The sequence below is a fragment of the Parasteatoda tepidariorum genome, chromosome 8 (genome assembly GCF_982258835.1).
Source record: "Parasteatoda tepidariorum strain Cologne lab strain chromosome 8, Ptep-v5.0, whole genome shotgun sequence".
Lineage (NCBI taxonomy): Eukaryota > Metazoa > Arthropoda > Arachnida > Araneae > Theridiidae > Parasteatoda > Parasteatoda tepidariorum.
The window spans coordinates 52,669,477-52,691,801 of record NC_141762.1 but is presented as its reverse complement, the minus strand read 5'-3'; the positions used below and the strand labels follow the sequence as shown (position 1 = coordinate 52,691,801).

The following is a 22,325-nucleotide window of genomic DNA, read 5'->3' as shown; positions in this document are numbered from 1 at the left end:
GTCCAGGAATAAATTAATATCAAATCGGATGTAATAAATATTTCGGACCAAAACGACTATGTGATTGTCAACATTCACCGGTGAAAGTCTACAACCACCGATTTCGGTCATTCACAGTACCATGCACATCATTTACATAATAACCTCATCAGGACGTTTATTTCATACTTTGCCTAAATAGCATCCGGCATTATATAGAATGCCTAGGCAATGTGTGATAATAAAGAAAACGAAGGAAATAAAAATAAAAATATGACCACCGAAGCCGACGTCTTCAGGGGGTACCGGCCTCGGTAGCCATAAAAACAAAACCATTTCTAATTGAGGGAGAAGCAAATGCTTAAATTAACTCCCTCAGTACCCCGATGGTTTTGTATAGAAGTCCATGAAAAAAAAACATGCAATACAAATAACAAATTAAGAAAAGAAACTCAAACAGAATCATCAGAAAAATAAAAACTCACATAGTCACAGGTCAAACATCGATGCCAATGTGTAAAATATAAATCATTTCATACTCTGCCGGCTAGTTTTAGACATTATATATAATGCCTAGACATTATATATAATGCCGGATTTCATACTTTGCCGGTAACATTTACAATATAAGTCCTACTCTTAAAACAATTCCCAATTTTAAAGAATAATAAATGAGTTAGTCACTTTTCACTTCTATGGTCGAATGAACAAAACCAAATGTAGTTAATTTATTGAATGAAGATTTGCTTTTAACTTAAATCTACAGATCTCCCCCTCCCCCTCCACAGTACTCAATTGAGTTTCAAAATCAAGGAATCATAGCACTGCAATAAATGGCCTATATCAAACATTGAATTCGATGACCAAAAATTTAATAAAATTGGGTCCAGCAATGGACTGACCGTTAAGACACGGTTCCCAGTAGAACACCGAAGTCAAGTATCACTGGCTGCGGTCAGTGTGTGGGTGGGTGGCCACTGCGTCAGCCTGCGCAGGGGTACGCGGTATCGGTCCTCGTTAAACTGTTCTACCGTAAAGTGCTCGCGCGCAGGTCGTCGGGCTACTAAGGCAGAGGATAGTCTCGGCAGAGGATCGAAGTTGTAATGGCATGTCTTCGGATCATCCTCAGGGATGTTTCCCAGGCAGTCATCATTGTGCAGCTCTAGTGCGACGTTAATAAAATACCTACCTACCTAATAAAATTGGAGGGCAAAATTTTGAAAAATTACAATGAGATATCTGACTATCATAAAATATTTAATACGAAAAGATGGAGCAGTTGAGTCATTAAAACTTCTAAAATAATTAGAACTTCTTTATCAGATTCTTGGGCCGTAGTAGACTAATGATTAGAGAACCTGACTCTGGTTCGGAGTGGTCAGAGTTCGGTTCACCACTCCGCTAAGACTGACCGGGTGCATGCGATATACGTGATTGTAAACTCTTTGGAATTGAAAGTTCTGTGGTCAGTCGTTGGACAGCACCATGGGTGCAAGGATCGGGAGAATATTTTCTTCCCTTTCCAATCTATGTCAGAACTGTGGAAGAAGCCTCACGAATGATTGGTGCTGATATCTATCCGAGAGATTCTGAGCTAAGACATACTTTCACCCATTCTGCGCTCTCTTGTTAAACGGTAGGCGCACCTTTCTAACTTAATTCACAAAGGCCAATGGCTGGCATGCTTGGCTTGTCTAAGTGTTGTTCTTGACCTTTCTTGTTTCCAGTTCGCAGTTTCTTGAAAACCTTGATTGTTGGCACTAAACTTCTTGAAAGTTACTTTTTGAATTTAAAATGGTTTCTAAAACCTAAGTTTTACTTTAAGCATTAACCCTTTAAAAGTCCAAGATAACTTGAGTTTTTTCAGTCTTTTGCAAAATAATTGTTGAGGGGTTAAAACCCTGAGTTGACGTGCGGACATGTCAAGTAGCTTAATTTAGGCACGTCAAAGTACTGAAAACTAATAAATTATGAAACATATAGATATAATAAATCATTTTATTGTTTGACTTTACTTTTCAAAGACAAATTTACAATCAACTCTTTTAAGTAGTCATCTCCAAAACACAACTTCTGATGGTTCATTACATTTCCATTAACAATGGACAGACAGGAACAAAAGTAGCAGAACAAGTAAAAACATGCATAAATGAGCATTTTATATATATCGTGCATATAAGTCAAAATAGTTTATTCACTGCATACAGGGACATCATTTTAAAAAATAAAACTTAAGTACCTAAACTACAACATTACCAACTTCATTATATTTTCCACACAATAGCAAAGGTGATAAAATTAGCTCACAATACCATTTATTACAACCTTTTCCCAAGTAGAAAATCGAGTTACAATATAAAACACATTTATATTTAGCAAAACATAATGTTAAATTCTAACAACGAGCATATTTTTTTTTATCTCGTTTAAATTCAAATTAACCATTTTTAATTGAGATTCCCCAACTTTTTCTATTACATTTATGTAATATTCTGCAAAAGTAAAGAATGTGTTGATTTAGTTTCTAAAATTATACATAAACTTCTTCCGCTGTATAAATTACACTTTTCTGAAATTCATTTGTATATTTACACTATAACTCTTTTGTCCCTACTTCAATCGTAAAACTCTAACGATCACAGCTTAAAAAAACGATTTAAAAAAGCTTTGTACGAAGGCATCGTACAAATCATCTAAAAATGTGCATCATTTATTTATAACATATTTAATACACTTTACGAACAAACCAAAAAAAGTTTTTTTCCTAACATAAAAATCCACTGTACAAATTTATTACATAAGAATTATTTTTAAGAGAATCGTTTCCAAAGTAAACTCATAGAAATCAACCAAAGTTTTCCAAACGTTTGGAAATAGTTTAAAATATCTATTATTTAGCTTTTGAATTGCAAGGAAAAAATTACTAAAGTTATACAGTAAGTTTAACTTCCAACGAAGCCCATACTTGGAGAGTATGCAGTATACATAGAAGTCAAGTAAAGTAGTGATTCTCAACTTGTGGTCCTTGAACCATTTGTGGTCTGTTAGAATCTCAGCCAAGGTGATACGAATTCCGCACCCGGATAGCACTGACCACAGTGCTGACGTAAAATATCCTCAATGGTAGACGGATCACGGGTGAGAGTCCCTTGGCCATCCGAATAACCATGGGAGGTTTTTGTGAATTTCCTTTCCATGTAATGGAAATGCGGGTTAGTTCTATCTAAAAGCCTTCCACGAAGACAAATTTCTCCCATAACTTGATCCAGGAGTTCCCTTGTCTTCTGGATTAGGTTTAAAATTACAAAGGCTAAGGAGTTGAACATTGGTAGTCGTAAACTCAAAAATGGGTCGGCTGTTTAAAGACGGCTGTATATGATCCGATAAATCATGGTCTTTAGACTTGACGATAAATATTATGATAATAATATGATATGAATAGAGAATTCAGATTTGTCTTATTTAAAAAATTGTGGCACTATCTCATCATAATAAATTTCTCATTTTGTAAATAATTAATCGGGGACTTTGCAATGGATGTGATATAAATACTTAAATGTAAACATTCTTTTTTAAGTAAATTATGAAGGTATATTCATGTGAATATACTTCAATATATTCACATGCGAATATATTGAAGAATTCTCATGTGAATAATACTTATATAGCGAATCGATACCTCTCACTAAGTTTCCTTCCAGAAACTACGATAAGACTTTTTTTCTAATTATATATTAGAAAAAGTGCGTTAACAAAATTTTATATTCTATATTTTTATTTTACTTATTTTGACTCTTTCATTACTTTCATAATTATATGATTAGGTTAACGCAACAATATTTACCCTATTTAATTATTGCGTAGTGTCCTATACAGGTATTCATTAATTTTATTGTGAGTGCCACTTATTTGGTAAGGCATCAATTGGTTTTTATGTATGGAAAGGTAAAGAATCTTAAACGTGACGTATCATATCTTAAAGTTTGTTGATGGAAATTAAGAGATTGGCGTTACTGAAATTGCTTTTTAAGAAGGGGTCTGTAAGAAAATCTGTAATCTGATCATAATCTGTTCAATGTGTTTGGAAATCTGTAACAAAAAATATAAATTTTTCTCCAAACGTAATTCAACAACTAGTTTTTATAGTATGTAATTGTAACGAGTTCTAACTCATGTAAGCTGACCTTTGAATTTGATCAGTTTACATTGGAAACGTTTTCTTATTTCAGAAAATGAACTTCTGAGATCATTTTTGACAACAATCTAATAATCCAATTGAGTCTAACAATGATGCCACAACTACAAAGCTTTCAACTACTACTTTAAAAGTTTTTAAAAATATTTGAGTAACGGAACAATAAAATCAAACTAATTATAATCTATTTACAGTTACCAATTTATCTATATATCTATGCACTTGTTTTTAACTATAATTTTTTTTCAACAACGAGTAATTGGCAGTATCAAAGCTATATTTGCCACATGATTTGTGTACATGAAAGACAATAGTTGTTGTCGCTCTCATTTGTACTGCAATAGAACTGCCAAATCATTATAAAAGTCCTTTCCCCGAAATTGTCCTCATAAAGTTTCATTGATCATAGCTTCTGTTATATTGTCTGTACCATAATTCGTCAAGATTCGGTATCATTATTTGTTTAATTTGCACAACTCTTAAAGGCACAGTGCCCTGTTATAACAATTACCTGAACAAATAAGTTCTCTAATAGACAATCAAGACAATTGTGTAGAACATATGAACAAAAACATTGTATCTTCATAGCATAAAAACATCGTTACTACTGACAAAAAACCTAATATAAAATATCTTATCTTACCACTGTAAATAAATTGCATATGACACGGTAGGTGTACTGTTCCAAGTAGAAAGAAACTGTGCACTAAGCAATGAATTATGGTGCAGAATTTTAAAGTTTCAATATGTTATCGTTATTTTGAATTTATAAAATATCAAACTTTTTGAAGCATTTCCAAGTGCCACTCGAGCCATTTAAAAGCAACAAAGCGCAGTCTATACCCCCCCCCCAAAAAAAAATTAACACTTTAATTTCAAAATGGACAAGTTTTCCACACTCAGAATAATTTGTAAACAAACCTTCTTATTGCTGCATATCGAGATGTTTGAAATTCAATTTATCAAAAAAAAATATATATTATCAATTTCCAAATTGAATTCACCAAAAAGATAATACAAATATTAGATTTTTTAACTTCATATTTTTCTGAACGAAATGCAATAATATTAAAGAAGCATTCGTATATCCTACTCAGTTACTATTTTCAATAGTAATGTGAAAACAAAAAAGAAACTAATTGACTAAAATTTAATTAGACAAATAGTTAGATTCATGTGCAGAGAATTCAAAAAGTTTAAAACAATATATGTTACTTTTCGTTGACAAAAAATCTTAGACAAACATTAATTATAACAAAATTAAATGAAAGAGTTATGTAGAATAAGTATTAAATATCATATTTAAAAAAATATGTACGCGTGTTTTCAGTACTGAGAATCTATTTAGATGCATTTTGCAATTGAATATATATAAGTATTAATCACAGCCAAAAATACATTCACGATATTTGTATTCTTTTGATAGACGCCAATTTTCTTGTATAGTTTTGCCTAACAGTTTCATTTTTTATTCAAGTATACTTTATAATAAGTATTGGCTGATTATTTTTCATTTAACTTTTTTCAGAAAGCGTAAATTGCAACGTAAAATTTTAAATTTACATTGTCGAAGGAAAATAGTTATGCTGTGCGTGGATTTCGAATTAGTATTATGCGAATTAGTTCGACTAAAACTAACCAGATGGCAGTACTACCGTCCTTTGCTTTAAATTTTCTATTGCATGTTAAATAAACATTTAAAAAAGGAACTCAATTGAGATACTGATAACAAAGAAATAGAAATTAATATATGTATATATTTTTGAAGAATATTGGTAATATTTTTATATTATAGTTACATTATTTTTTGTTTACAAAAATTATTCTTCAAAATTGTATTTGTTTATTTTTAATTTCAAAATGTTTTAATAAACAAATGATTTCTAATGATTATTTCAATTATTATTTCATTTATTTTTATTATTTCAAAAATTATTTAAATATTTTAGCGTTTAATAGTAATATCTTTTAATCGAAAGGAGTATTAATTCTTAATTTTGGAATTCTTAATTTAATTTTGTTAATGGTGAAAAATCAATTATTTGAAATTATATTTACATAAAATTAAATAACAAAATCAACGTAAGAAAAATAAAGAGTTCGTTAAATAAAAAAATATTATTTTACATTATGAACTCAAACACTAATTTTATGCTATTAGAATATTTCGATTATGCTTTCGAATTTCTCTTTCAAAATTTATTCTCCTATGAATTTAAAAAACATTAAAAAAAATTTTTTTAATCTTCCATTTTTTTACAATTACAGAATTTAAACTGTGCTCAAAAAATTTAAAAAGTGTTTTGAAATATACCACGTCTTTATCCAATTTATAGAAGATATAAAAAAAAGCAAAAGACAATCTTGATTATCAAAAAAAAAATTTCAATAATAAAATACATTTTTAGAGATCCCTCTGGCAATTCAATTTTAAATTATTAATTTTAACCTTAATCATAATGTCTAACCCTAAAATTAAATGTACCTGCATTTTTTTTTCCTGTTCTTTTACAAGAATTATACGAGCTTTACAAAAAAATATATACGATAAATCGACAAATCGTGTTCAAAAGAAAGAGTTCCTACAAAAAAAAAAACAATAATTTTATACTCCCGCCTTCCTGCTGGAAGTCTTTTTCCTGGAAATGAGAAAAAACTGGAAGTAAAACCACGTCGTTTCTTGCTTGCTTTCGAGAAGAGTTGAATACTCACAACAACCTTGATTAATTACAACTATAACTTATATATTTACAAGTGAAAAATTTTAGACTGAAGTAAAAGCTAAAATTATAGGTTTTTTATTTTTTAAAAAAACAATTCAAATTCGATAAACAGTCCTACATATATGCTTTATATCCATTGAAAAGTTATAGTAAACGTGAATCATTTTACATCTCGTTTTTATCTCATTTCCGCGCAAGGCTCATTGAGGTGGTTTTTCTCAAAGTGGTAAATTAATATTCCGACAGGAGAATTTTTGGTACGCTATTGTCCGCTAAAAATTTCTCTGAAAAATCTTACTAATTAACATGTAAATATACTTTAAGTGTGTATAGATGTAAAAAACTGAACTTTGTTTTAAATTGATTCGTGTTTTATGCTCAGAATAAGCATCTGAGAATACGCATAGCACATGCGTATAAATTTGTTCGTCTTCATGTAAGAGAGTAAAGAAGTAAGAACAGAAATGCTAGTTTCAGGAGAGTGTACTGAGGATGCAAGAGATTGGAGTTGTTACAGCCATCTCCTTCACATTGGCAGTAGTGCATAAATACCATGTGTGTACCAGCACGACTGATGCAAGTACCGGCATCTTCTGGATTATAGAAACCACAGCTTCTAATTATCCTTTCTTCTCCTCGAACTGAAAAAAAACAAACAATATTTTGAATACATAACAGAAAGCAGCGCACTATTTTTATAAATAATGTTTCATTACTTTAGAACTTTTTTAAAAAAACACGAGTTATTAAATTTAATGGAATATGAGAAAGTTTTCTTTGGATACCGTATGTAGAGGCTTTAACTTGTTAGCGACCATTGTCCTAATATATGAAAAAGTCATTTTTTCTAAGAACTGGGTTCCCGCAAGCCTTAAAAATTTTAAAAAATAGTAACATAAAGGAGACAAAGATAAATACTTCAATATATATGTGTGACCATCAAAATATGTTATTTCTATATTTAAATTAAGTTATTTCAAAGAAGATATATCTCACTAGCAAACTTTTTCAACAAGATCTCTAAACCCTAAATTAATATCTTAAAGTAAGAAATTGCAACTAAGATTAACATAAGTTTACTATCACTATAAACATAATTAACTTGCTAACTAATAGCTTTGCTACATGGACACTTATCACCACATTTTATGCTCATAGTCATAATTTAATCTCATCTTATCAATCAATCTCTCTCATATATCATCAAAAATACTCCATTTGCATTCCCTCTACCTCATTGAACCATCTCATTGATTAAGCCATCATATTGATCGAACTATCACATCGATCAAGCCATCACATCGGTCAAACCGACACATCGATCAAGATCAGGATGAATGTGTAAAGGTCCCCACATGACTTCAGGCAGCCAGATATCCTTATTATGCTCAGTTCAGTTCGACACATAAAAACTATATAGATCGATACTGCTTACTCAAAGTTATTTGAAAAGATCACACTAAAAAGGCTTAACCATTTATTGACTTCCTGCCAGATAAACAATATGATTCTCTCGAAAACCTTTCAACCACAAAACAACTCGTTGGAATTATTGAAAACATCACTCAAGGCTTCTATAGAAAAAAACTAACTGCACTCCTGATGCTATATGTAGCCAGAGTTTTCGTCCGTGTCTGGCACCACAACCTAATATATATTATATTGTAAATTATATATTATATTATAAATTATACATTATATTATAAATTATATATTATATTATAAATTATACATTATATTATAAATGATATATTATATTATAAATTTATATGTAATAAATTCATTACAACAAAATCCCTGATGACATTATTCTGTTAATGGACAGCTATTTAACATTTGGTTTACAGTATAGAACGCACGTATCAAAAGCATAATTTAGAATTACAAAGGCTAAAAGCATCTTTTATGCATTACAGCCCAAACCGACAAGAAGAGCAGAAAAGACCCTATACCTACGGTAATCATTACTATCAGTTACAACGCTTTTACTGCCGGTATTTGCCTTTTTCAAAAATTTGCGGTCCTGATCGGCTGCTTGTTTAATCGGGAAAAAACTAAGCGGAAAAAAATACCTTTTTGGGTGATTTTTCTGCAAATGGTCGCTCCAATAGACATATTGTGTGGGATGAATCGTTGACTACAATCTGTGAGTGCAACCGTGTGTCTTTTAAATGGATGACCACAGTTTGGATCATGTTTGGAATTGCATTCCCAACAATGCAGACATTCACCTAAGCAATAAAACAATAAGCTCTATTAATATAGATATTCAACTAAACAGTAAAACTGAAAAGTTTATAACATAGACATTCGCCTAAACAATAAAACAATAAACTCTTTTAATATAGATATTCAACTAAACAATAAAACCTAAAAGTTTATAACATAGACATTCACCTAAGCAGTAAAACCGTAAATTTCATAACATAGACATTCATCTAAACAGTAAAACCATAAATTTTATAACATAGACATTCACCTAAACAGTAAAACCGAAAAGCTTATAACATAGACATTCACCTAAACAGTAAAACTATACATTTTATAGCATAGATATTCACCCAAACAGTAAAACCATAAAGTTTATATCATAGGCATTCACCTAAATAGTAAAATCATAAAGTTTATAAATAAGCACTCACCTAAACAGTAAAACGATGAGGTTCATTAACATAAGTACGTATTAATAATAAACAACTACAAAAAAAAGTTTAAAGTCTATATATTACAGGGACCGGAATGTAATGTAATATCTTTACACTAAATGCAAACACATAAATTTTTATGCATTTTTATATTTTAAGCAAATCAATCTCCATTATCTTCTGCCCGTGTGTAAATTTTTATTGACGTATCGATAAAAATTGATTGATTTTTGAGCAAAAATATTAAATTTAATTTTGAACATCATCCATATCTTAAGATATTTTGCCACTTAGAAAATGTTGTACGAATCGAAAAAAATGGAAATTAGACGGCACAATATTGGGTGAGTACTGGGTGATGCAAAGATTCCCACACAATTCATTAATTTTTTTTCCACGGCTGGTCTTCCTAATCGATTCGTTTGAATTTAGGAACCACGTCCAGCATTTATGAACGTCAAGCAGTTGGATACATATTGTAAATTATTTTGATAGCAAATATTACATTACTATCCTTTTGAAACTCCAAAAGTGTACAATGCATAGGTATAGTTTGTCATTTAGAAAGTCATTTCCAAATAAATTGTAATAAATAAGTAAGTAAATATGATTTGATTATTTGCGAATAATTTGCTTTTATGAAACCATCAATACACCCGAAATTGCTGATAACAATAATAGTTAAATACCTACATTTTAGAATTTAAAAATTTTAACTTCAGTAGTTTTTTTTACAGTCCACAAATATATTGATAAATGTTAGCAGATAAAGAATATAGCATTTGTTTACGCTCTATGATACGAATCTATTGATCATGGTGATAGGAACATTATTAAGTTTGTTACAAATTTAAATGATATTGTACACAGTTGCAATATTATTGTGTAACCTAGTTTAGATGCTTTTAGCAGCTATGAAATATAAACCATCTAAATGTGAATAGTATACGTGAACTGGATATCGTAGAATATTGTTAGTCAACGTCTTATTCACCACTTTGAATAACATAAAAAATTAAAACATTCATGAAAATTGCAGTATCCATTTCTGGTGTAATTATCTGTTCTCATTTAAAAGTTAGAATAATCTTTTTATTCTTATCTTGAATAACGAAGTATAAATACCAGGGTTAACATGGAAACTTAAAAACGAAAAAATATGTATTAACATATTCAGGGTTACCACGAGGAACTAAAAATGCAAAAAAGCTAATTAATAAAATCGAAAGCTTTATTAAGAGAAATAAAAATTAGTTTTTATACCATCTTTTTTGCGGTTTACTACAGAAAGTGATTTCACGGAATATATTTGCTTTAAATATGAATAACTTGAAATTTAAGTTATAGTGATAGTTACGACTGAATAATTAAAGAGATAATAATTGAATAAAAGTGAATTGAGTTTCTACCACTTTTTACTTTTATAGCCGCCTGTAGCATCCCTGTTTATCTTTTGATATAAAACCGTATCATATGATAGAATTAATTAACATCTCTCTCTCTCACTTTATTATATATATATATATCTATATCTATATATATATATTATATATATATATATATATATATATATATATATATATATATATATATATATATATATATATATATATATATATATATATATATATATATATATATATATATATATATATATATATATATATATATATATATATATATATATATATATATATATATATATATATTATCAGCTTACGGATCCAACGCACTTCTTACACTTTGGTAAGCACTTTTTACGAATTCATAGGTAAATTCGATTAAAAAACATTGCAGACATTTCTTTTGTAATACGTCATTAAATACACAAAGAAATTTGATATTGCTGACATATTCATCCTTCAACGAATTATATGAAGTTTGCACATGTTTTGATTTTTATGAATTATTCGATAATTATAATTAAGTTGGCAACAAGAAAATAAATAAAGAAAATGATTTCAAGAAAAAATTGGAATTGGTATTATATATTAAAATTCTTTCATTATTTCAAAAAAATTGTTTCTTTAATTTCAAGAAGAATTTGGAAACATTTTTCTACAAATGAATTAATACTTTCCAGAAATATTTTGAATCAAACTGTAAGAGTCATTATTAACGGTGATTGTAATATTGATTATTTATGTTCCGATCGTTGTATGGAATATTTACTTCCATTTCTGCAGTTTTAATAGAAGATGTTAGTTGAAGTAAAATAAATAATATAAAAAGAATTTTGATAAAGCGACAAATTAAATTTTTTTTACAATTTCATTAAAATATTTCTTTAATTTCAAGAAGAATTTGGAAGAATTTTTCTGCAAATGAATACTTTGACAGCGAAATATTTTGAATCAAACTGTAAGAGTAATTATTAACGGTGATTGTCATATTGATTATTTATGTTCTGATCGTTGTATAGAATATTTATTTCCATTTCTGCAGTTTTAATAGAAGATGTTAGCTGAAGTAAAATATAATAATATAAGAATTTTAAAAAAACGACAAATTAAAAAATTTTTATAATTTCATTAAAATATTTCTTTAATTTCAAGAAGAATTTGGAAACATTTTTCTACAAATGATTTAATACTTTGTCGGTGAAATATCTTGAATCAAACTGTAAGAGTCATTATTAACGGTGATTGTAATATTGATTATTTATGCTCCGATCGTTGTATGGAATATTTACTTCCATTTCTGCAGTTTTAATAGAAGATGTTAGTTGAAGTAAAATAAATAATATAAAAAGAATTTTGATAAAGCGACAAATTAAATTTTTCTTATAATTTCATTAAAATATTTCTTTAATTTCAAGAAAAATTTGGAAGCATTTTTCTACAAATGAATACTTTGACGGCGAAATATTTTGAATCAAACTGTAAGAGTAATTATTAACGGTGATTGTAATATTGATTATTTACGTTCTGATCGTTGTATGGAATATTTATTTCCATTTCTACAGTTTTAATAGAAGATGTTAGCTGAAGTAAAATATAATAATATAAGAAGAATTTTAAAAGAACGACAAATTAAGAAATTGTTATAATTTCATTAAAATATTTCTTTAATTTCAAGAAGAATTTGGAAGCATTTTTCTACAAATGAATACTTTGACGGCGAAATATTTTGAATCAAACTGTAAGAGTAATTATTAACGGTGATTGCAATATTGATTATTCATGTTCTGATCGTTGTATAGAATATTTATTTCCATTTCTGCAGTTTTAATAGAAGATGTTAGCTGAAGTAAAATATAATAATATAAGAAGAATTTTAAAAAAACGACAAATTAAGAAATTGTTATAATTTCATTAAAATATTTCTTTAATTTCAAGAAGAATTTGGAAACATTTTTCTACAAATGAATACTTTGACGGCGAAATATTTTGAATCAAACTGTAAGAGTAATTATTAACGGTGATTGCAATATTGATGATTTATGTTCTGATCGTTGTATAGAATATTTATTTCCATTTCTGCAGTTTTAATAGAAGATGTTAGCTGAAGTAAAATATAATAATATAAGAAGAATTTTAAAAAAACGACAAATTAAAAAATTGTTACAATTTCATTAAAATATTTCTTTAATTTCAAGAAGAATTTGGAAACATTTTTCTACAAATGATTTAATACTTTGTCGGTGAAATATCTTGAATCAAACTGTAAGAGTCATTATTAACGGTGATTGTAATATTGATAATTTATGCTCCGATCGTTGTATGGAATATTTATTTCCATTTCTACAGTTTTAATAGAAGATGTTAGCTGAAGTAAAATATAATAATATAAGAAGAATTTTAAAAAAACGACAAATTAAGAAATTGTTATAATTTCATTAAAATATTTCTTTAATTTCAAGAAGAATTTGGAAACATTTTTCTACAAATGATTTAATACTTTGTCGGTGAAATATCTTGAATCAAACTGTAAGAGTCATTATTAACGGTGATTGTAATATTGATAATTTATGCTCCGATCGTTGTATGGAATATTTATTTCCATTTCTACAGTTTTAATAGAAGATGTTAGCTGAAGTAAAATATAATAATATAAGAAGAATTTTAAAAAAACGACAAATTAAGAAATTGTTATAATTTCATTAAAATATTTCTTTAATTTCAAGAAGAATTTGGAAACATTTTTCTACAAATGATTTAATACTTTGTCGGTGAAATATCTTGAATCAAACTGTAAGAGTCATTATTAACGGTGATTGTAATATTGATAATTTATGCTCCGATCGTTGTATGGAATATTTATTTCCATTTCTACAGTTTTAATAGAAGATGTTAGCTGAAGTAAAATATAATAATATAAGAAGAATTTTAAAAAAACGACAAATTAAGAAATTGTTATAATTTCATTAAAATATTTCTTTAATTTCAAGAAGAATTTGGAAACATTTTTCTACAAATGATTTAATACTTTGTCGGTGAAATATCTTGAATCAAACTGTAAGAGTCATTATTAACGGTGATTGTAATATTGATAATTTATGCTCCGATCGTTGTATGGAATATTTATTTCCATTTCTACAGTTTTAATAGAAGATGTTAGCTGAAGTAAAATATAATAATATAAGAAGAATTTTAAAAAAACGACAAATTAAGAAATTGTTATAATTTCATTAAAATATTTCTTTAATTTCAAGAAGAATTTGGAAACATTTTTCTACAAATGATTTAATACTTTGTCGGTGAAATATCTTGAATCAAACTGTAAGAGTCATTATTAACGGTGATTGTAATATTGATGATTTATGTTCTGATCGTTGCATAGAATATTTATTTCCATTTCTGCAGTTTTAATAGAAGATATTAGTTGAAGTGAAGTAAATAATATAAAAAGAATTTTAAAAAAACGACAAATTAAAAAATTGTTATAATTTCATTAAAATATTTCTTTAATTTTAAGAAGAATTTAGAAACATTTTTCTACAAATGATTTAATACTTTATCGGTGAAATATCTTGAATCAAACTGTAAGAGTCATTATTAATGGTGATTGTAATATTGATCATTTATGTTCTGATCGTTGTATAGAATATTTATTTCCATTTCTGCAGTTTTAATAGAAGATATTAGTTGAAGTGAAGTAAATAATATAAAAAGAATTTTAAAAAAGCGACAAATTAAAAAATTTTTATAATTTCATTAAAATATTTCTTTAATTACAAGAAGAATGTGGAAAATTTTTTCCTTAAATGAATTTATACTTTGTCGCAAGAATATTTTAAACCAAAATGCTAGATTAGAAAAGTCATTATTAATCGCGATCGTAATATTGATTATTAATGTTCTGATTGGTATATGGAATATTAATTCCGATTTCTGTAGTTTTATAAAAAGTTGTCAGTTTAAGTAAAGTAAATAATAAAAAAATAAATAATAAAAGGTAAATAACAAAAAAAAAATTTTTTTAATTCTTTACACAAAAAGATCATAAATAGTTTGTTTTTAATGATAATTAAATAGTTAAGAACAAACAAGACTTAACATGATTATATAATTCGATAAGAGAAATATTAATATTACATTCTCAGAAAAAAAAACCTTTATCTCAGTTGGTTATAAGAAAATACACTTTTGATTGTAAAGTAATTGATTTTGATTAATAGTATATTAAATATTTCCACTTTCAGGAAATTCGAATATATTTATTGTAATTCTTTCCTGTTTGGGAAAACATATTTTGTACATTATTTACTCGGAAAAAAAATCTATCTCTAAATGCATTTTTCACTCAAGTCACGCTTTTTGTATCAAATTCTAGCAATATTGTAGCAAGCGAAATTTATCTTTGCAAACGTGACGTCATTTATTACGTCACAACGTAACTTACTGACCTACTTTTCAAAAAAATAGGCTTACATTATTACTTGCACATAACACAACATGAATGCTACCCTTTAACAGCAAAAATTAGGTACACAAGAGCAGTAAAATATCGCATAAGCTCTCAAATATGCTTACCCAAATGTAAAGTGAATCCCATGAATGTAAAGGCAACGATAGTCAGGAATTTCTCCATGTTTTCCCGATTTATCCTGGAAGTGCTTTGGATTCTGATATTTATGTAAAGGAATTATGGATGAATAAAATATTGAGATGCTTCATTTTGAATGGAAGCATGCTTGCGGGAAAATATTTGGGGAATTTAAAAAGAAGATTCTTTACCTAAAATGGGATAAGAAATCCCGCAAATGCACCGGACTATGTTTCATCACAAGCATGCGCGGTGCATCGTTGACGTCATTAGAAGGGAAATCATTGATTTTTTGGAGTTCTTGGATTTGTAACTCCTTAAATATTTCATTAATTGTGAGGAAAATTATGTACTCACATGATTTCTTCAATCGAAAATTCGCTTAGGCAATATCTGTAGTAAAACAAAATCAAGCATCTTTTTTCCTTTGCAAAAGGAACTCATGAAAAAGTTATCATTTCTACTTGAAAATTATAGAACATGATTTAATTGTAATATAGCATTAAAATATCCAAAAAGTATCTAAATTTGTAAAAAAAAGTTCTTTTTGGTTTTTACAAGGTGTTGTTAAAAATGATTTAAATAATTTTAATTAGGTTTGTAGGAAATAATTTAGGGTGACCTGGGGTAATTCCTGATCAAAAAACGCAAACATCTATTTTGTGAAAAAAAAACTATTCAAAATAGAATTTTAATATTTACTGGAAGTTTGAGGCTATATAAGATGAGTCTTATGCCAACTTCTTTTGTTTGAAAATCTAAATAGAATTTAAAAGATTTTAAATTTCTAGTGATCAGGAATTACCCCTGGTTTTGATCATTTCTGGGGTAATTACTGATCACCAGTTTTTATTGTAAAGGGGCTGTTTGAAAATAATTATATAATGGTAATTAACAAATAAGACATCAAGATAAAAAAAATAAACCAAAAAGATATGCTTAAGCAGCTAATAAAACGATTTATTTAAAAGCAGGAAGAACGATTAACGCTGTAAATTTTCAAAAATCTTTGCATCGTGCCATACATTTTAGGCAATCAGGCAACTCATTGTCATGTTCTTCTGAAATATAAGAGAGTTCCCACATGGGTTACTATTGCTGGATTTTTTAACTTCATTAAGGGAAAATGTAAAGTTAAGTAAACAACATTATGCCAACAGCTCTGGCAGCAGCTCTCACACTGAAATTTTAATTTTCAATCATTCACTAATTTTGTTTTCTAAAAGATTAGTATCCTTTTTAGGCTTATAATTTCTCACCATATTTATACTAGGCTAATTTATAAACTTAAAAATCATTCTAACAATTATACTAGGCTAATTTATAAACTTAAAATTTATTCTAACGATGTACACACATAAAATTAAGATTGCATAAGCAACAACAGAGTAAATCATAAGTTTTATCACGTGTCCTCACCAGTCCATGATATGGGACTAGTGTTAGGAAGAAAAAAAATTTCTTATAAAAAAAGAGATTGTTGAAAAACTCGTTATCAAAATTAGTTTATCTATCATTCAAGGCAAAAAGAAACGTTTATCAAATTTCATTAAAAAAAAGTACGGTATGTGTACCAAATAACGATTAATATTTTTGGCCTATTTTTTAAAACTGTCCCCTTTTCTCTACTCTTCAGTGTTACTTGGAAATTTCATTTGCAAATAGTAATTTGTAGACTTTTTCTGCATACCCTGTTATAAATTTTAGTGTTAGGAGATATAACAGTTTTAATTTCGTCTTATTGACGTAAACTTGTATGATAGAATGTATTTAAAAAAGACAAAAAGAAAGTTTAGAAATTGAAAAAAAAAAATTAAGGCTAAAAAAAATAGAGAGAGTGCAGCGGAAGTTTTTTTTTCTTTTTTAGTTAAATTTTGAGCAACATATTTTTGGTTGATCTCTATTGATAAGCGCTCCTTAATAAACATCATTAAAATTAAAAAGCAAAATAGCTCTACATTTTTATGTTACCCTCGTAAATTAACAGGAACATCTAAAACAAAAATGCTGAACAGTTCACATGAATCTTTCGTTTACAGTCTTACTTAAAGCTCAGTTCCTTTCAGCTTTTTGTTGCCAAAGTGAGAAGAGAAATTTCACCTGTTTTTGTGACAGTTTATCAGCGTTCCATAAATACAGATCCCAGAACAGGCAAACTAATCGAAAGTCTTATTGTTTGTAGTTGCAATTAGAACTCGGGTTCAGTCATTTAGTGAAATATGGCTCTGAAATGATCGAACCAGACAAAATCAATTATTCTTCGAAAATAACTTACCATACAGCTAGAAAAATTATATCTCCAACTGAGGGATCAATGAGTTGTAGAATTGCCTGAGGGATTTTTCAGCATTTCTTTGACGCAGACAGTTTCACGTTATATGTATATTAGAGGATAAAATTATTCAATATTTATATTTATCGATAACAATCAAAATAAACTTTAACAATGACCTTTAGAAGGAAATAAACGCTAGTATAGCAGGGAACAGAGTGATCTTATTTCTTCAACGTAAAATTTTCTCTATTAGAATAAGGTACTGTAAATTACGCTGCTCTTGAAATCTTATATGCATGGCTCAGTGAAGGAGAAAATTTGATTCGTGATGAGTACGATTTTCTTAAGTAAATTCTGCGCTAAACAGTTAAAGCAATTTTCTTTTTAAGAAGGCTAAAGACGAATTTTATCTCTTTTCGTTCTTGAGACATTGGATCACAAAACCAAAGTTTTCCATCATAAAAAATTTTGCAAAAGACAGATAACAAATTTCTCAATAAGGCATTTAAATGTTGATGCATGCTCGAGTAATATTTTGAAAGATACGAGGTTGATGTTCAACGAAAATAAAGATGAATTGTTTTGCTACGAATTTATTAAATCTGCTAAGTTTGGGAACCCAGACGCTCAAAATAAATTAATAAAAACTTAAAAAAAGGAAATTAAAAAAAAATGGAAAAAAGAATCAATTCAAATACCTGTATCTCATACAATTTGTTTTAATTTTTTTTTCTTAGAAGCATTTTTAAATTTTCTTGAAAAAAGAAAATGTTCTATTTTAATTTTTTTAAATCGTTTTTATTTTTAACATTAATATTTTAAAGTGATTTTAGAAAATCAAGATAAAATTCAAACTAATTAATTAAATTAATAATAAATAATTAAATTAATAATAAATAATTAAATTAATAATAAATAATTAAATTAATAATAAATAATTAAATTAATAATAAATAACTAAATCGAAAATTGGAAAAAATTAAAAATTAACAAATATAAAAAAAAATATTTAAAAAACAAGAAAGTGTATGTTTTAGGTTGGAATCAGGAAAGTTACATACCCAGGGGTTATAAAGTTTTTGAAAATATTTTACTTTAAACAGCTTAAGTATTTAAAAGATTAAAGTGCTGTTCTGAAAAGAGCTAAAACAAGAAAACGAGAATAGAGCTATTAACATTAAAACTTAGTAGATATTTTATTTCGCTAACTACTTCTTTCAAGAAAACACTTTTGTTTTTTTTCGTCAAATTCGGTGCTTTCTTCAACGTTGGTAGTCGTAAACTTAGAATTGGATCTACTGTTTAACGACGGTTATAAAATAAAATATAAATATAGTATTATTATAAACATTACGTCATATTCTGAAAATTACTTTACTTCATGCTTGCCTCTTTAAATTTTTCTTAATTTTAGATATGCAATGTTTACCCTATATTAAGGAGAATGTTGTGATGTTTCCCGTATTTTGAGAAATGCTTCTAAAAAAATGTCCTACAGTATTAACATTGACAATTTTTTTATAATCTCAAATTTTAAATTTTTCGAAAAAGTAGTCCCATGTTTCAAAAAGTGGTTATTGTTAAAAATGCTAGAACTGGTCACTGGTCGGTAGCAAAATTTCATTATTTTCATCTCACGGGAAGTATTGACGCACGAGAAGACTTTCAATGAGTTAAACCGATTTGATAACACTGGGAAATTTCCATCCCTGTAGCGTAATATTGATTTAATACTGATATTTTTTTATTTCAAATCTGCAATTGAATTCTCTCCATCAGATACAGTTTTTATGCAATTCAATAATAAGGTTCGAACAAGGTTTTTTTGAAACTCACTCGAGTGACTACTATCTGTCCCCACTTCATTGGAACGTAGGGCGTCGTGGAAAGAAGGTAATAATACATTTTAGTTAATGATGCGATATGTTAAGGTCATATGTTTTTTTGTCTTTACTTTTATTTTTAAAGGAGTACACGAAAGCCGTGTGGGCTCAGAAAATATAGCTTTTGCCTCCCAATGAGGTGAACCGGGTTCGAATCCCAGCGATGGCTGGTCAATGCGAATCTGCACCCGGCTCGCATTGTTCATAGTTTTATAAATTCGATTTATAAGGGGTTTATACACAACTACTTCTAAATAATTCAAAAGTTTATTACTTTGTCACAATTGAACCGTTCTTCGAGAAAAGAGTTCGAGCTTTCAAATCATCAACCAAAAGGTTAGCTGATCTCAATGTGTCTACTCAAAGATCAAAAAGTGCGTGATGAATGGGATGTGGGCACCTTTACGGCCCAGGTGCCCAATAACCAAATCATGCTAGGATAATTAAGCGGTGTTTAGCCTTTTACTAATTTAGCAAAATCAACCGAAAATCTGAACATTTTAGTTGGTAGTTTTCCATCTATTTTTAAAAATATTTGACGAATCCGGAGCAGTTGGCGTCTCCGAATTCATTAAAATAACAAAAAAAATGAGCCTGGCTAATACGTAGAATCTCTTTTAGATCTAACTTTTTTTAAATGCAGTTTATTTTTATTTATTTATTTATTATTTTTACTTTCATTTTCAGATAATTAGCTCAAGGAAGAATTCCACAAGTTTGAGTTTCTTCACTTAAACGGCAAACTCAGGTGGAATAGCTAAGCAACCTTACCCATCATGCTCTGCTTTTTTTTTCTTTTTTCAGGAGAGCAAAACAAATGATCTGACAAGATGAGGTCAATCTGAAGATGAGAGCAAAGAAAAGAAAAAGCCACGCCTGTTTTAATCTTCCAAGAACAATGAGATATTTTTCTTCACCCGAAGAGAAAGTTATTCTTCCTGTTCTATATAATTTACTCAACTATCTAGATTGAAAGATATACTTAGGGGAAATTCAACGAAATTGGAAGGAAGAGAAAAAATGCGAAAAATAGACAATGAAGCATTAAGATACCACGTTTGATATTAATTCTTCAGTCAAACAATTTTAATTTATTTTCTTCAAATCTGAAGCATTTTTTTCGTATTCAAAGAATATTAATGTCTTAATTTTTAACTTTTTCGGCTTTTTGATGTTCAGAACTCAATTATTACAAGTATAGATCAATTTAAGTGGAAATATATCAGCTCTTTTAATTTTTTTAACCGTTCCTTAACTGGTGGTTCTTGAAAATAACATTTTCACATTAAAAAAATGATGGCTACAAAATTAAAAAAAAATATTTTTGATAGAACAAAGATATTCCTTAAACATTCATATTTAGATTGGACTTACGTGTGACTTTTAAAAATTTATTGTTGTCTAAAATAGTAAATTGCTATTTAGTTCAAAGGCAGAATAAACTGGATCTTAGAATAAAATTAAGTTTCTAAATAAAGCGTTAAATAATTATTCGATTAAGACACATGTTTTCTTTAAACATCTATTTCAAATAACGACGCATGCATACATTATACCAAAATAAAATATATTTTCTCACTCAATGGAACTCCAATTTGCTGACAGTTTTTTTTTCTTCTTAAAGCAATAAACATTTCATTCAAGAATTTTTTCCAGTTTTAATACGACTTATAAAATTCATAATTCAATACAGATATAGGAAGATTGCCTAAATCATACCATTTTTCACATTTAAATTGTTGTCAATTACAAATCACGGACAATCTCATTATGAAAATTTTTTAGTAATAAAATATAGTTATTCAGCTACTTATATTATTTTTTAGGATTAATATTCGTATAGCAAGTGCTTGAAGTTAATTGTTCTTGCACGGTCTGCAAGTAGTACGATTTGAAGATAAAATCAAAACCAAATATGGATTGCCTGGTTGGGCCTATGTCCGAGAAGTTGTGAGTTCGATCGCCGGTGGCAGAAGACTCCCCGTGCAGTAAATGGTGGATGGTGAAAACTGGTGGTTAAACCTGTCGTTTCACGAAGTCCTCCATGCTCCCATAACAAATCATACCTCTGGGGGTGCTGAATCGGAGATTGATCGTTGTCTGGTTCAGGTCAAAATTAAGATCTGTGTATGAATGAATGAGTCCACCCTATAAATGGGCTGTGACGTGAGTGTGTCTAAAGTTGTATTCTTGGCCATAGATGGCACCACTAAAAAAAGAAACTCACCTTCGCTTTCAACGCTTGCTTAATTCATACAACTTACTCTCTTAAATAGTACAAACATCAAAAGGTAGAGTATTTATGTATAAGTAGATCATGTGTAACCAGAAACAATTGTTTAATAGCATAAATACTAAATTTGTGGATTCTGTTACAGGTATGGTAGTAGAATCAGAAGTCTGGGGTCACTAAATATGCAATCCAAAACTCCACTGTCTGGTGTTTGTAAAAATTAAAAAAAATCAGAAAGCAGAAAAACAACGTTTATTTAACAAAACAAGAAAAAAGCTCCATGTGTTTGGGGTTTGTAAAAATAAAAAAGGGGCAGAAAACAGAAAAACAACGTTAATTTAACCACAAAAAAAAGGAATAAGTAAAATGAAATTTATGCCACTCATAGTGGCTTAAACTAGTCT

The 22,325-nt window shown here is 28.3% G+C and overlaps 1 protein-coding gene across 1 annotated transcript; it reads right to left on the bottom strand.

Annotated features, from left to right (window-relative positions):
- Window positions 1–6,169: 6,169 nt before the first annotated feature.
- On the bottom strand, window positions 6,170–15,813 carry LOC107438868 (UPAR/Ly6 domain-containing protein crok-like). The gene is made up of 3 exons (XM_016051269.4): window positions 15,518–15,813; window positions 8,970–9,128; window positions 6,170–7,538 (listed from the first exon to the last, which is right to left on the bottom strand). The coding sequence occupies exons 1-3, from the start codon at window positions 15,573–15,575 to the stop codon at window positions 7,330–7,332; spliced, it is 426 nt and encodes a 141-aa protein (XP_015906755.1). The 5' UTR covers window positions 15,576–15,813; the 3' UTR covers window positions 6,170–7,329.
- Window positions 15,814–22,325: the final 6,512 nt, after the last annotated feature.

Coding starts and splice junctions, on each gene's coding strand:
- LOC107438868 (XM_016051269.4), bottom strand. CDS start 15,575: ATGGAGAAATTCCTGACTATCGTTGCCTTTACATTCATGGGATTCACT. Junction 9,129..15,517: donor GGGATTCACTTTACATTTGG/GTAAGCATATTT, acceptor TTTATTGCTTAG/GTGAATGTCTGCATTGTTGG. Junction 7,539..8,969: donor CAGAAAAATCACCCAAAAAG/GTATTTTTTTCC, acceptor GTTTTTTTTCAG/TTCGAGGAGAAGAAAGGATA.